We start from the raw sequence: 14,958 nt of genomic DNA, 5'->3' as shown, positions 1-14,958 counted from the left end.
CCACCCAGCCTCTTGCTTAGCCTGAGCCTCATCCGAACCTGATGTTGGTGATTTCTATGATGAGATTTGAGGCTTTTGAGCGAGCGGGCAGAACTTGGATGCGATTTGGACCTGAGTTGGTGCTGTCCTGAGCTGGAACTTTGGGCGGCCTTGGGAGGGGTGGCTAATTTGCATGTGGAACCCATGCCCCCCAGCCCGCTGTCCACACCCTGATCCCCAGAACCTGTGAACAGTCCCCTCACATGGCAACCGGGACTTGGCAGGTGCGATTCCGTTCGGGCTCTGGAGATGGGGACGGTGCCCTGACATCAGGGAGGGCCCGGGCCGTCACAGGGTCCCGGTGGGCGGACGACAGTGTGACAAGGAAGCCAGGGGAGAAGGGAGACACGAGGACAGACTCGGGCTGCAGTGCGCCTGGTCGGGGAGGGAAGGGGCCACGGCCGAGGAGTGCGGACGCCCCCGCCTGGAAAAGGGAGGGAACGCTTCTCCCGGGAGCCTCCCTCCCGGGGGAGCACGCCCTGGACTCCTTGGTTTTAGCTCCGAAGACTCCTTTCGGACGCGGCCCGGGGCGTGAGTTACTCTGTGTGTTGCTTACCCCGCGCTCACAGTCCTTCGTCCGGCGGACGGGACCTGAGACAGGCTTTGGCCCCTCCGCCCCATCTCCTCCCTCGGCTCCCAGGACCCGCCCCGCCCCACCCCCTGGTGCTCTGGCCTCCTGCCTCCTGCGGACTCCTGACCGGCCGGGCCCCCCCTGGACTGTCCACACCCACCCCCGGGGCGGCCGCCCCATTCTGAGGGCTTCACACACCGCGGAGGCTGACAGCCCCCCTTTCCGTTCACGCGGGCAAAGACAGTCACCCCTGACGCTCGCTCCGTGCGCTCTGCACCCACACCCGGTAGACAGGAGCCGGGCTGGGCCCTGCCCTCCGCAGCCGCGCGAGGCTGCCCTGCTCTCCTCCTGCCGCCTGCTCTGGCCCACACCTAGCCCCGCAGTCTCACTGGTTTCTGCTCCTGCCCCGAGCGCCGGTAGCAGCCATGACGTCCGCTTGCCAGTGCACCCCAAAACTTAGTGGCCTGGGCCGGCAGCCGCCTGGTTGCTCCCGGCTCCGTGTGGCGGGGCTGAGCCTGCTGCAGTGAGGCATGCTGGGCAGAGGAGACTGGGGCCCGAAGGGACTGGAACCCTGGACTCTCCCTTGGGGGTCTCCCCGGACAGCGAGTGGGGTTGGCCCCCGGGAAGGCCAGCTCTGTGCCTGTGTGACGGTCTGCTGGCACCTCGTGAGCATGGCACCACATGCACCCATCGCCAAGACGCATGGAGATCCCCCAGGGTCCCCCACCATCCCTCTGGGACCTCTGGCCTCGCCTCGAGGACTGAGTCTGCTCTGCCAGAGGGAGGACGGGGACAAACACCCACGGGTGTCCTCAGTCCTGGGGCGGGCAGTGTCCCCCTGCCCCCGCCCCCAGCTGGAGGCCCACCGAGCCCCTCCCTCCCCCCCAACCCCCAACCCCTGCTCTGGAGGCCGCACCTCAGCAGCCTGCCCCTGGGGTAGGGCCTCGGGGCGGTGAGTTTCTCCCAGCACTGAAGGGGCTCAGGCTGAGGGAGCTGGGGAAGCCTGCGCCCAGCTGGCCGAGGGGGGACCTCCAGCAGCGAGGGATCGGGTGGCAGCCCAGGAGGTCACACGGGTCTGTGGGCCAGGGCCTCCCGTGGAAGGCCGGGTGTTCCCAGCAGACCCTGCCCGCCCCTGGGGTGGCCCACTGGTGGCAAGAGCAGGAAGCCAGGCTGGGGAACTGCCCCAGCCAGACCTGCTGCATGGGCTGGGACGTCGGCCAAATATGGAGGGAACAGAAAATCTGGAGCCCCAAGAGGTGACTGCAGAGCAGAGGGCAGGGGGCAGGGCGAGCCGCTGAAGCTGCACCTAAACTCCATCCCCATCAGATTAGGAGAGGCCTCCCCCAGCTCTGTCCCCTCCCCCATCTCTGTCCCCTCCCGCTGTGACCTCCTCCCCAGCTGTGTCCCCTCCGCTGTGATCCCTCCCCCAGCTGCGTCCCCTCCCCCAGCTGTGACCCCTCCCCCAGCTGTGTCCCTTCTGCTGTGATCCCTCCCCCAGCTGTGTCCCCTCCCGCTGTGACCCCCCCTCCCCCAGCTGCGTCCCCTCCCCCAGCTGTGACCCCTCCCCCAGCTGTGTCCCTTCTGCTGTGATCCCTCCCCCAGCTGTGTCCCCTCCCGCTGTGACCCCCCTCCCCCAGCTGTGACCCCTCCCCCAGCTGTGTCCCTTCTGCTGTGATCCCTCCCCCAGCTGTGTCCCCTCCCGCTGTGACCCCCCTCCCCCAGCTGCGTCCCCTCCCCCAGCTGTGACCCCTCCCCTAGCTGTGTCCCTTCTGCTGTGATCCCTCCCCCAGCTGTGTCCCCTCTGCTGTGATCCCTCCCCCAGCTGCGTCCCCTCCCGCTTTGACCCCCTCCCGCAGCTGTGAGGCCTCCCCCAGCTGTGTCCCCTCTGCTGTGACCCCCTCCCCTCCGCTGTGACCCCTCCCCCAGCTGTGTCCCCTCTGCTGTGATCCCTCCCCCAGCTGTGTCCCCTCTGCTGTGATCCCTCCCCCAGCTGTGTCCCCTCTGCTGTGACCCCCTCCCCATCTGTGTCCCCTCTGCTGTGAGGCTGTGAACTCGGAAACGCCCGCCCTGCAGAGAGCTGGTAAGAGTTTCTTTGAGCCAAACTGGCGGCAACTGCCAGGAAGCGAGGCCTCGAGAGAAAATGCGCAGGAGAGTGCAGCGTAGGCCACACACCAGAATCCCAGCGGGGGCACAGGCGGTCACCAGGGAGGCAGGAGAGAGCAACGGGGAACCGCTGGGATCGGATGGACGTGCTCGGGAGGCCGGCCGGTGGGGCTCAGTGGCCGAGCATGTCATCTTATGAGCCGGGAGGTCACGGTTGGATTCCCGGTCAGGGCACACGCCTGGGTTGTGGGCTCCATCCCCAGGTGGGGGCCTGCAGGAGGCAGCCAATCAATGACTCTCTCATCACTGATGTTTCTGTCCCTCGCTCCCTCTCCCTTCCTCTCTGAAATCAATAAAAAACATTTAAAAGTAAAATGAAAACATTAAAAAATGTACTTCTTTAATGTTGGCGGAAGGGTAGTGTGGTTGGTTCACTTTTAACGTTTACAGCGTACAGATGGGATTCGGAGAACAAGACAGCAGTGGGCTCTGCGGCCCCCGCCCTGGTGCGGGGTGACCCTGAGGGCCCGGAGAGGACGGTCCCTCTGACACCCCAAAGATGTGTCCTCCTGGACGCAAAGCGCAGGAGAGACTCGCTGCAGGTGGAGCCTGACCGCAGGGAAGCCACGCGACGCCCGCCAGGCCCCACTCCTAGTTGGGGCTCCCTTCAGTCTGAGTGTGGAGGGCCCACCACGATGGCCCCCTGAGCTTGTCGGGTTGGGTCTGTGGTCCCTTTGTCATCCACTCTGTGAAGCCAGACAAGCTGTGTGCTTCTGATGACGCGGGGGGGCGGGCGCAGAGCGGGCATCCGGGCACCCACAGGGAGACATAAGAAGGCAGGACGGGCAACGGGTCCCAGGGCTACGGGTCGGGGTTGGGGGCCTCCTGCCCCTGCAGTTCTGCCTGACGCTGGGGTAGGGCCTGGCTCCTGGACGGTAGACGACAGAGAGATGCCTGCGGGTGGGCAGGAGGCACAGGGGCACACAGCTGCAAGTTAAGCAGTGCCAGGGCCCTGGCTTGTGTCTCAGTGGCTAGAGCATCAGCCCGCACACCGATGGGCCCTGGGTTCGATTCTGGGCCAGGGCACATACCTGGGTTGCAGGTTCAATCCCCAGCCCCAGGCAGGGAGCATGCAGGAGTCTACCCATCGATGTGTCTCTCTCACACCGATGTTTCTCTCTCCCCTCCCTCCCTCCCTCCCTCCCCCCTCCCTCCCTCCCTCCCTCAAAATCAATGGGAAAATTATACTTAGGTGAGGTAACCAAAGAAAAGTGCCACCGAGGGAAGGCAGGACGAACGGAAAAGGGCAGCGGTGGAGGGACCTCTGGGGGCTGTCTGTGCCCAGAGGACTGGGGTCCTGCCCCCAAAGCCCAGCCCTGGCTTCTTATTTGGGCAGCAGGGTCCCCAGGGGAGGGCCCGGCCTGTGCTGCTGCAGGCAGGACCCCAGGCCTGGCTCAGGCTCTCCTGGCCCAGGGTCCCAGGCGGTCACTCACCCGATCAGAGCCTCAGCTTTCCTTCTGGAAAATGGGTCATGACAATGGCCCCCAAGGCTGCCAGGCATCGGCCGGGTTCTGTGGCGGCTGAGCACAGGGCTGGTGGCACTGGGGGCTTGGATCCCTGCTTCCTCCATCTTGGCTCAGATACTCCACCCCAGGGCTTCCAGGTCCGAGGTGTGCACAGCCGCCCGGCTCGCGTGGGGCCGCGGGGTGGGCCGCCCGGGGAAGCTGCTCCTTGGAGAGGGCGGCTGAGAGCCCTGCACCTACATGGCCGTGTGGGCTGGACTGGAGCCCAGCTGCCCTGGAGCTTCTCAGAGCGGCCGACAGCAAGCACCAGGAGCTCCAAGCCCAGGATCCAGCGCAGACTGAGGGGTGCCCTCCGGGTCACTGCCAACACCGAGACTTGAGAGCCCAGGGGCCTGCCCTTCTCCGCTCCCCTCCCCAGCCTGGCAGCGGAGGGAGAGGCCAGGGGCCGCTGGCTGAGTCCCAAGTGCGATGCCCTGAGCCCATTGCTGAGTCATGAGCGTCCCCGCCTCCCGCCCCCCCCCCCCCGCCTCCAGGCGTGATCTGCTCCCGTTTCTAAAGGGGCACAGGGTGGGAATGCCTGGGAATAAAGTTGGGGTGTCAGGATCTTTGGGGGGTTGGGGTGAATGTGGGTGGGGAGGAGTAACGAGGCTACAGGCTGGGACTGAAAGGTGCATTGGGGTCAGACTGTGATGTGCCCTAAATCCACCGCTTATGCTTTGGGGGTGTCGCCCTGCGGAAGTGGGGAGTCCCCCGAGGCTCAGGAGCCTAGGAAGGTCAACTTCCAGCAGAGTCTCCAACGAGCGCCCGGGGGCTGACTGTGCCCATTTCTCTGGCGAAGTCCCGCGGCCTGGGCCGGGGAAGCGCTGGGCCCTTTGACTCCCCTCCAATCAGGGGCCGAATCTCGGGGGCCAACGGGACACCCGCGCACCTGGCCAGGCGGGGACCCTGCGGGCGACGGTCCGCGATCCAGCCCGCCACGCGGAGCGCGGCCGCCAGGTGCCGCTGTGGTGCTCCGCGCGCGCCTCGGCGCCCCACCCTCCCGGAAAGCAATAACGGCGCCGGCGGCGGGGCGGAAGGGACCACTGAGGACACGGGGGTGCCGGCGGCGAGGGGCGGGGTTCCTGCCTGCAGCACCCGCGGCCTCGGGCGCGTCCCCCCCTCAGCCGGCTTCGCGCGGTGGTTCGCTCCGGCCGCGCGCGGCGCTCGCCGGTTCCGGGGCTGGCGGGCGCGGGTGGCGGCGCAGCGCGCACCGGTGGCCCTGGCCCGGCGGCTCCGTCGCGATGCTGGAGCTGGTCGTGGCGCTGCTGGCCTTGGCGCTCGCCTACTTCGCGCTGCTGGACGGGTGGTACCTGCTGCGCGTCCCGTGCGCCGTGCTGCGCGCGCGCCTCCTGCAGCCGCGCGTCCGGGACCTGCTGGCCGAGCAGCGCTACGCGGGCCGCGTGCTGCCCTCGGACCTGGACCTGCTGCTGCACATGAACAACGCGCGCTACTTGCGCGAGGCCGACGTGGCGCGCGCCGCGCACCTGGCCCGCTGCGGGGTGCTCGGGGCGCTGCGCACGCTCGGGGCGCGCGCCGTGCTGGCCGCCTCGTGCGCGCGCTACCGCCGCTCGCTGCGCCTGCTGGAGCCCTTCGAGGTGCGCACCCGCCTGCTGGGCTGGGACGACCGCGCCTTCTACCTGGAGGCGCGCTTCGTCAGCCTGCGCGACGGCTTCGTGTGCGCGCTGCTGCGCTCCCGCCAGCACGTGCTGGGCGCCTCGCCGGAGCGCGTGGTGCAGCACCTGTGCAAGCGCAGGGTGAGCCCCCCTCCCGGCGCGCGACCCCGCGCGCTCCCGGTCCTTGCCCCGCCCCCGGTGAGACCCCTTCCCTCTGGGTGCCCGCCCGGCAGCGCACCGACCTTCCCTTTGGGCCCGGAGCCTCCTTCACTGAGGCCGTTCTTCCTGGGGGTCCCGAATCCACGCCATACCCGGACCGTGCTTGCCCCTCCTGCCACTTCCTGGCCTGACCCCTCAGCCTCCAGGCCTCTCCCAGGCTCTGTCTGTTGTGTGTCTTGGAGTGTGGAGCCGCCCTCTCTGGTCCTTGGTTCTGAGCATAGTGTGTGTGGGGAGGGGTGTCAGTGAGCGGAAGTTGCTGGGAGTTCTGAGACCCCCTCAGGAGCTCGGAGCCGAGGGCTGGGTCGCCGCCCCCTGGGACTGGCACTGGGGACGGAGCCCTGGAGAGCTGCAGGCCTCGGTGTGTCCAGTTGGAGAGAAGTAGCCGCAGTGCGGCCTGGGGCTCAGGGTCCCTCCCCAGGGCCAGCGGCCAGCTCCTCCCGGCACAGCGCAGCCCTCCCTCCACCCCCCAGCCGCCTGGCAGCCTGGCAACTGGGCCCTGGGGACGGCCAGGGTGCTGCCGCCGCGAGGTTGGCAAGGGCAGACTCCGGCTGCAGGCGGGTTCCCGAAAAGGCCTGGAGCTCCGGTGCCCACGCCGGGCCTGTCCCCACCCAAGGTGCCCTCAGGCAGGGCGCTGCCCTCTGAGAACAGGAGGGAGGGACTCGGCCTCACCTTCCTGGTCAGCGTCTCCCCTCGTCAGTGATGGGGAAGCAGGCCCAGAGAGGGATGGGAACTGCCCGAGGCTGCACAGCGAGCCCCAGGAGCACAACCTGAGGGCCTGGGTCTCCCCCAGCCCCTCAGGGGCAGAGATGTCCTGTGTGTCCCTTCAGGTGTCAGGAAGCCGGCAGGGGGTGGGTGGCCAGCAAGGCTGTAGGTTCCTGGGCTGAGAGCTGGGAGCGGAAGGCAGAGGAGGGGGGTCTGGCCGCCGTCCTGCAAGGGACGCTGTGATGCGGTCAGGCCTGGCTGGGGGGCACTGAGCTGGTGGGGGTGGTCCCCACGAGAGGTGGGCGGCCAACAGCACAGCACGCAGGCATGTGCCGAGGACACCAGCCAGGGACAGGAGGGCCAAGCATGGCGGGGGGTGCCCGCTCTCCAGCCTGAGCCCCGGGAGTCCTAGCGGGAGTCTCGGATTTAGTGTGGGGCGGGCCGAGCCCAGGGCCCAGGAGTCCTGCCTGCTGAAGGCTGGCGTGGGGCGGCGGGGCCTTGGGGGACAGCGGCTCCCGGGAGCCCGAGCCCGAGCCCGACTTGTGCTGACACGGCAGCTCCCCGTCTGCAGGGGAGGCTGGGCCTCTGGGTGCTCTGAGTTGGTGGCATGTCCCTGGGGCCTCGTCTCACCCCTGGGAGCTCCCAAAGCCAGTCAGCACGGCCTCTCACCCCCATCTGGCCCACCACCCCAGCACAATAACGGGCCGGTGGGCCGGGCGGGAACTCAGCAGTCAGCCGGGGGGGGGGGGTGTCGGAGGACAAGCTCAGCCCTTGATGGCGCCCTCGAGAAAGAGGGGGGCTCAAGACAAGCCCCCCGGTCCCTCCGCCCTCCAGCCCCTGCTCTGCCTCCGAAGGCCTCTGGCTCCCCATCTCCTGTCACCTCTCTGGCCAGCTGGCCTCAGAGGTTTTGACCTGATTCTGGGGACACACGGAGGGCTCAGGCAGGCCCTGGGGACGCAGGCCTGGCGAAGATGGGAGAGGTTTAGCCACTGAGGGCCCAGGAGGTGGGGGTACCTGGGAGCTGGAGGAGACACCTGGGCCTAGAGGGGTGGCGGCAGCACCTGGCCAGGCTGGTCCTCCCTGCACCCCTGCTGGTCGCCATGGCAGCTGAGAGCTCAGGGAGCCAGCCTCACCTCTCCCGCTCCCCCTCCCCCTCCCCCTGCAGGTGGAGCCACCGGAGCTGCCGGAGGACCTGCAGCACTGGATCGCCTACAACGAGGCCAGCAGCCGGCTGCTCCGGGCCGAGAGCGGGCTCAGCGACGTTGTCAAGGACCAGTGACCATCCCTGCCCGCCAGCCACTACCTAGGCAGTCACCCGCCCGTCCCCGCCTGCCAGGAGGCAGACACTGCAGAATGGGGAGGCGGCCCGGGCTCTCCAAGCTGAGGTAGCCTGTGACCAGCCCAGCCCCCTTCACTCGCTCGGCCCTCCCCCCACCCCCATAATTGACGCCCCTCTGAGAGCCTCCCCACTGAGCATGGGATGGGGTGACCTAGGCGCCCTGACCTATCTCTGTCCTGCGGGTGGAGGCGGTGAGTGAAGAGGGAGACCCAGGGTCCTGGGCGTTGGGACTGGGTTGGGGGGTGCCAGGCTTCCATGGGCCCGAGTCCAGAGATCGCTCGGGGCTCAGGGAGCACCTGGAGCCCCACTGAGCTCCGAGCCCCGCAGTCGGAGATGGTGGGGGAGGGGGGCCCAATTCGGGCACCTGAGGAGCCGCCAGCATCTCAGGCCCGTCCCTCCCTCGGGCTGCAGGTGAGGGGGTGGCAGGCCACGGCGGAGTCTAGCGGGTCAGAGGGCGTGGGGCTTCTGTGCAGGTGGCGAGCTTCCTGAAGCTGGGGGGTGCCCTCTGCACCCGCCCTCACTGTCTGCATTCCTTGGTCCCATTGGGGTGTGCTGTGTGCCCACGGGTGGGGCCCTGCCCTCTCTGGCCCTCCCACTGGCTGGCCTTGCCTCGCACCCTGTTCTGCTGCCCATCTCCCCTTCTTCCTGGGAGGGGCCGCCTCCCTGATGGGCCGGGGCTGGGAGGGGTCTTCTCGGTTCCACCCCAGTGGCCTGGCCGGGAGCTGCCCTCGGGGCTCCCTGATGGAGCCACCCACCTGCTGGGTGTGGCCAAGCCCCCCCCCCCCCCAACCCCACAGCTGGAGAGAGGCAGGAACTGGCTGAAACCAACAAGCAAGAAAGCCCAGCCCGGGACACAGGTCAGGGCCCAGGATGCGTGACTGCCGCCACCTGTGTGTGTGGCGCTGCCCCCCCCCCCCCCCCCCCCCCGAGCGCACGGGCGGGCCAGGCAGCCGGAGCCCAGAGCCTCGCCTTGCCCAGTCGGGGAGGCCCCCACCCCCGCCTTGGAGCCAGGAGCACAGCCCGCCTCATGCCTCACGCGCACACGGTCGCCTTACAGCCGCTGGGAAGCTGCAATGTGTGTTCTGCTAAAGGACCCGAGATTAAAGGGTCTTCGGTGTGAGTGTCTGGGTGAGGTCCTTGTTTGGAAGCGCCGACCCCACCCCCACCCCGAAGCAGCGGGCATTCCCGGGGTCGCGTCCTGGCTTGTTGGATTCCTGTGAACGGGGAGGGGGCGCCATGGGGGGGACTGGCTGGTGGGGCAGGACTGGCCCCGGTCCACAGAACGCGAGGCCCAGGGCAGGGAGGAGTGGCCCCGGCTCCGGCTTCGTCACCCCCAGATCTTGCTGGCCCATGTCCGGGTGCCGGGCTCAGGTGTCCAGTTTGGTCCCAGGGTCAAGTCCCGTGGCCCCCAGGGTGCGCGGGAGGCTGTGCCCCGGCTCCGGTGGGGGAGGGAGAGTTATGATGAGTGTAAGGCTGTTCTCGGGCCCCTGGTGGGGGAGGGGCCCCGTCCCTGCTCTGACCTGCCCAGGAGGGCCTGGCTCTGGGCTGGGACAGGATGGCGGCTGGAGAGCTGGGTTTGCAACTGGCATCCAGCTGGGTGCGGGGCGGCTGGTGGTTTGCCGCCCGGGACCAAGCCTGGCTCCTCCCCTCCCCTGGCGGCCTGCGGACAGCAGGGGCCAGGCCGTGGGCTGGTCAATGTGTGGGACCAGGGAGAGATGCCAGGAGACAAGGAGGGCATGTTTGCAAAAGGAGAGAGGGTCCCGCAAATCAAACCGCCTGGCCGGCCACGTGTGGCAGGGAGGGCGCTCCCGGTGGGAGGCACACAGGCCCGCGCGCACATGCGTGTGCACACGCATGCACACACGCGTGCATGCAGGTTGCCAGTCTAGACAGAGGGGCAGCCCTCTGGGGGTTGGTGCCGGCCCAAGTCCAAGGTGAAGGTCCCTCTGCACTGGAGCCTGGGTTTCCCTGGACACTGGGAGTGGGGCCTGGAGAAGGGGGCGTGGACACTCAGGGGATCCCCCACACCTCTCAGCACCCCCTGCCACGGGGGGACCTCGTCATGGGCCTGGCCGTGGGCCGGGTGAGTGACAGTGGGTGCTTCCCGGAGCCGTGCCTGGTCCTGGGTCACTGCTGGCTGGCCTGGCCCTTCCTCCTGGCCTGGCGCCCCCTCCACCCAACCTCTCCGTCGTGGAAGGCCTTGCCCTGCTGCCTCCTCCTCCGAGAAGCCACCCTGACCTGGCTCTGGTGGGTGCGGTGTTCCCCCTGCACCTGGGGTCCCATCTCCGCCCCCCGCCCCCAGCCAGCAGCCAAGCCCAGAGGTCTGTGCGTGCCCCGGCCTGGTGACCATCCTCGCTCCCAGGGGGGCGGGGAGGCCGTGGTGTGATGTGACTGGTGTGACGAGGAGAGAGCAGTCGGTGGGGGCAGGGGGGTGGGGCGCAGGCTTCAGGTGGAGACGCCCCAGAAAGGAGACCGGGAGGCCTGGTGCAGGGGGGCGAGCTTCTTCAAGGGCATCCCGGCCGGGGGGAGGGGGGGCACTAGAGGGGGAGGCTCAGGAGGGAGGCCAGCGTGAGGGCCAGGGCCAGGCCACGGGGGCTGTGGGGGGTGGGTGCCCCGCCCGCCGCGCCCACGTCCACATTGCACAGGTCAGTGTTACAGCAGGACACCGGCCGTGTCAGGCCGATGCCGTCCACGTCCGAGGGCACACACTTGCTGGCGCAGGACTTGGTCACCGTGACGTCCCCCAGGAAGGGGTACACTGTGGGCGAGGGCACCCGCGTCAGGCTGGCCTCGCGCCTCCGGCAGGACCCACCACAGGTCACCACCCCGTCTCCCTCCCTCTGTGACCCGGCCCCCTGTCCTCCCACCAGCACCAGTGGAGTGCCCACTGTGCCAGCACACGGCCACCACACAGGGTCCTCGCCGGGGAGGCCACGCTGACCCCGGCACAGCCCGCCCGCCCGCCCCGGCACTGACCGATCTCCCGGGAGTAGAGTGTGGTCTTGCACATGGTTTCGTTGGCCTTGCAGGTGGCGATGAGGACGCAGCTGAACACCCCCGAGGGCTCCTGGCAGGTGAAGCATTTCAGGGCCACGGCTGGGGCGGTGACAAGGGCGAGTCAGGCAGGCCCCGCCGATGCCCCCGGGGGCCCAGTTGCCCAGTGGAAATGGGGAACCCTGAGGCAGCCTGTGCCCCGGGGCGGGGACAAGGCAGCCCTGGCGGTGTCCTGGCGGCACTGGTGTCTGTCGGGCGGGGGGGGAGGGGCCAGGCAGGGACCCAGGCAGGTCAGGTGCACGATGCCGGGGTGGGGCCCGGCCGCTCCCCTTCCCTGCTACCTGCCCCACCCCTGCCCCGGAGCCCACTGACCCGGTGAGGCCACAGGCTTCTCACCCGCACTGGGCTCGCTGAGTCCCTCTGGCTAGCCTCAGTTTCCCCCTCTGAGAAATGGGCAGAACCATGTCATCTGGCTCAGACCCAGCTTCTCGTGCAGCTGGATGTGGGAGCCTGAGGGGCTGGGCTGTCCCCTCAGCTGTTTTCTCAGGTGCTCACCCTCTCTGTCCGTCCTCTGCTGCCCCCAGCAACTCCCTGGTCTGGCCCACACCCTGCCTGAGGGTCCCCGGGAAGGGCAGCGCCCTGGTGGGCACCCAGGGCCTCTGCCCGTGACCCAGCACCCTCACTGCACACTCTCCTCACCCTCAGCCCCTCCAGGCTGGCCCTCGCCCTCCATCTCCTCCCACCGGGGGACACCACTCTCCTCAGCCTCCCCCTCCCTCCTCAGCCTCCCCCTCCTTCCTTCCTCCCTTTCCTTCCTTCCTCACTGGAGGACATGTTAGAGGGAGGGGGGACGGAGATGAGAGAGAAGCAAAGATCGGCCGCCTTCCGCGCCCACCCTGACGGGAATCAAACAGGCGACCTGTCGTGACGCTCAACCAACTGAGCCACTCAGAGCGGGCGCCGCGCGGGCACACACACACACACACACACACACACGCACCCGCACCCGCTTTCTTCCTCCCCTGCCCCCCGCCCCCCCCCCCCGGCCATCCCGCCTCTCACCGAGCCGACCACAGGACGCCAGCACCAGCGCCAGCAGCGCCAACCGCGTCCCCCGCATGGTCCCGTCCCGCACCGCCACTGGCCACTGCGCTGGTCCTGGGCCTGCCCGCGGGGATGGGCACCAGCACAGCCCAGACCGGTCAGCCGGGCGGATTAGGTGCGAGAGCCGCCCCGCCCGGCCCTCCCTCCTGCCCCTTCCTCATTCCTCCACCTCCCGCCCTGGTGACCCCCCTTAGCGTCGGGGTCCTTCTCCCTCCTCTACCAGGAAACACCTGTGCCTGGCAGCCCCGCCCCCCGCCCCGCCCAGGCTGCCCAGAGAGAGCGCAGGGGGCTTCCCACCCCCACTCCCACCTCCGGGCACCCCCTGCCTGCGCGCCCACTTCCAGCTCCAGGGCAGATCCCTCGTCTGTGACTCTGGGCCCAAGTCCCACCCCCCGCACCCCGGTGCCAGGGCCCCCCTCCCAGCTCCTCTGAGGGGGTCACGGGGCGGGGAGGGGCAGGTTGGGCGACTGGGCAGGCTGCTGCCTGGGCAACTGGCCACAGAGTGTCTGTGGGCTCCAGGGACAAAGAGAAACACGGATCAACAGAGGTCCTGGCGGGGGGGGCGGGGGGGCCAGGGTCACCTTGGGGCCGCCGACCCTTACATCCACCTTGACCTCCAATGGCTGCCCCTCAGCCCCCCCCCCCCCGGGCTGGGAGATAGATGGGAGTCCCTGGGCCGAGGTCAGGCAGGAGAGGGGCACTGGGGTCTGACGATGTAGCGTGGCTCCAGCCACTGCTTCGCACCACACACGCGTGCGCGCGCACACACAGGCACACACGTGCATATAGGCACACGTGTGCACGCAGGCACACACACCTGGGTGCCTGCACCTCGGCCTCTCAGGGTGCACCTGCCTGTGACCCTGTCACCCCCACTTCACCCAGAGGCCAGGGCAAACCCGGGGTGGGGTTGTAGACGCAGCGCTGGGGCCTCTGGCCGAGGGGTCAAGGCCAGGGTCTTGCGGGGCTGTGCCCAGACCCCCTCGGGGCTCACTGCACCCACCAACTCCAAATCTGCACCCCTCTCTCTCTCACACCACAGAGGTGCCCTTCCCCCGGGTTGACAGTCTGTCTTGTCCTGGGTGCCCCCTCCCCCCGCTTCCGGTGGGTCCCATGTCCTCGACTGGGAGGGCCTGTCTCACGGGCGCTGGGTGGGCCCGAGGGTGGGCACCCAGGTCTCAGCACTGCAGCTCCGGGTGCCGCCCTCGGCCTGTGCTCAGATGTGGGACTGAGGCCCCGGCGGCGGTGGGTCACCTCGGAGCTGCACCGGCACTGGGGCAGGGAGCTGGCGGATTAGACTCCACCGCCTCACACCCTCGGGCCTCTCGGTCCCGCCCAGCCCACGGCCTGCCTGTCCTCAGACCCGGGGGCTCCGCCCTGCTTTCCGCGGGAGCACACACCTGCCCGGGCACACACCTGGCCCGAAGGGGGGCAGGCATCACTCCGAGAGTTTCCGCCGAGCCCCTGGGAGGCCTGGGCTGACCCTCCCTGCGAAGTCCAGTTCCTGCTGAGGTGGGAGGGGGTCGCCCAGGAGGGCCTGGGCTGGCGCAGTTGAGGCTGCCTGCCTGCCGAGAGGCCCCGCCCTTCCTGGGGCCCACCAGTGTGTGACCAGGGTCAGGGCTGAGTGTGACCAGGCTCAGGGCTCAGTGTGACCAGGGTCAGGGCTCAGTGTGACCAGGGTCAGGGTGTGACCAGGATCGGGTTGCTCCGTCTGCCCACAACCTGTGGGTGGTGTCTGAGCTGTAGGTGGGAGGTGTCCCCTGGGGGGCCCAGTAGTGCGCAGAGGCTCCCCCAAGGCAGCTGCTGAACCCCTTTCTTCCATGTCCTTCCGGAAGGACCCCGGCCTGGCCGTGTCCCCAGGGACCAGCACCTCTGGCCGAGGCACTTAGGTTGCTGGGATCACGGAATCAGGATGCCATGAGCACCTTCTAGTCCGTGCACTTCCCCGGGGGAGGTGGGCCAGGGGGGCTCCTTGTCGTTGGGGCTTCTTTCCCCGCCCCCCTCCCCATCACCACCGCCCCACCTTCCCTCCCAGGAGGGCCACACAGCACCCAAGGCCCCGGTTCCTCTGGGGAACCATCAGGGCAGTGGATGCCCACAGCTCAGAGTGGCCTCCGCACCTGCACCCCCTGCTGGGGCCCTTCCAGCCCTCGCCCACCCCACCCACACCTGCCATAGCAGACGCCCCAGGCCCAGGAGCGGGGAGGGGGCTCTGTCTCACTCAGTGATGGACAGAGTTCCCGCCCTTCGGGGCAGAGTCAGGCCCACGGGACCCTCGACCCTCAGACTGGCCAGCGGGGCCTTGGGGGTCAAGGCAGGGATCCCACTGCGGGCCAGGCCGGGCTGCGGAGGGACGCAGTCACCCCGAGGGAGGGTGCAGGGCGGGAGCGCGATTCTGGGGCCTCCTCTCCTCCCATCAGCCCAGCTCCCCGTGAGGATCCGAGCCCCCTCCCCCAGGCTGTCCGCCCTGGTTGCACTCATCCCTCCCAGTGGGATCAGAGCTCAGGCCTCTCATAAGGCCCGTGTCTCCATGGGGCCTGAAAACCAGACTGGAGTGGCCCTTCGCTTATCTCCTTGCTCTCCCGGCCCAAAATAGCCCTGGAGTCAGTTGTGGGCACCGCCAAATATAACCTCGCCTGGCAGCCCTCCCCACCCTCCATGTTACGGAACTCAAGGCTCCCGCCGCTTGGGGCGCTCTGTTGGAGAACTGGC

The 14,958-nt window shown here is 68.7% G+C and overlaps 2 protein-coding genes across 3 annotated transcripts; one reads left to right on the top strand and one right to left on the bottom strand.

Moving 5' to 3' along the window:
• The first annotated feature begins 5,410 nt into the window (after window positions 1–5,410).
• THEM6 (thioesterase superfamily member 6) lies at window positions 5,411–9,268 on the top strand. Of its 2 annotated transcripts, XR_013997036.1 has the most exons (3): window positions 5,411–6,029; window positions 7,975–8,449; window positions 8,494–9,268. XR_013997036.1 is itself a non-coding variant. In XM_081110922.1 (2 exons), the coding sequence occupies exons 1-2, from the start codon at window positions 5,517–5,519 to the stop codon at window positions 8,086–8,088; spliced, it is 627 nt and encodes a 208-aa protein (XP_080967048.1). In that variant the 5' UTR covers window positions 5,411–5,516; the 3' UTR covers window positions 8,089–9,268. The 2 variants fall into 2 exon arrangements, 1 of the variants encoding a protein (XP_080967048.1); XM_081110922.1 differs by having other exon boundaries at window positions 7,975–9,268.
• Window positions 9,269–10,634: 1,366 nt separating this feature from the next.
• Window positions 10,635–12,262, bottom strand: LOC308533118 (ly6/PLAUR domain-containing protein 2-like; the record flags this gene model as incomplete). The annotated part of the gene is made up of 3 exons (XM_081110921.1): window positions 10,635–10,906; window positions 11,125–11,244; window positions 12,205–12,262. 3 exons carry the CDS (start codon window positions 12,260–12,262, stop codon window positions 10,686–10,688), a joined length of 399 nt encoding a protein of 132 aa, XP_080967047.1. The 3' UTR covers window positions 10,635–10,685.
• Window positions 12,263–14,958: the final 2,696 nt, after the last annotated feature.

The sequence above is a fragment of the Myotis nattereri genome (genome assembly GCF_964212035.1).
Source record: "Myotis nattereri genome assembly, chromosome: 17".
Taxonomy (NCBI): Eukaryota; Metazoa; Chordata; class Mammalia; order Chiroptera; family Vespertilionidae; genus Myotis; species Myotis nattereri.
The sequence above is the reverse complement of the archived record's forward strand: the minus strand, read 5'-3'. Positions and strand labels throughout refer to the sequence as shown.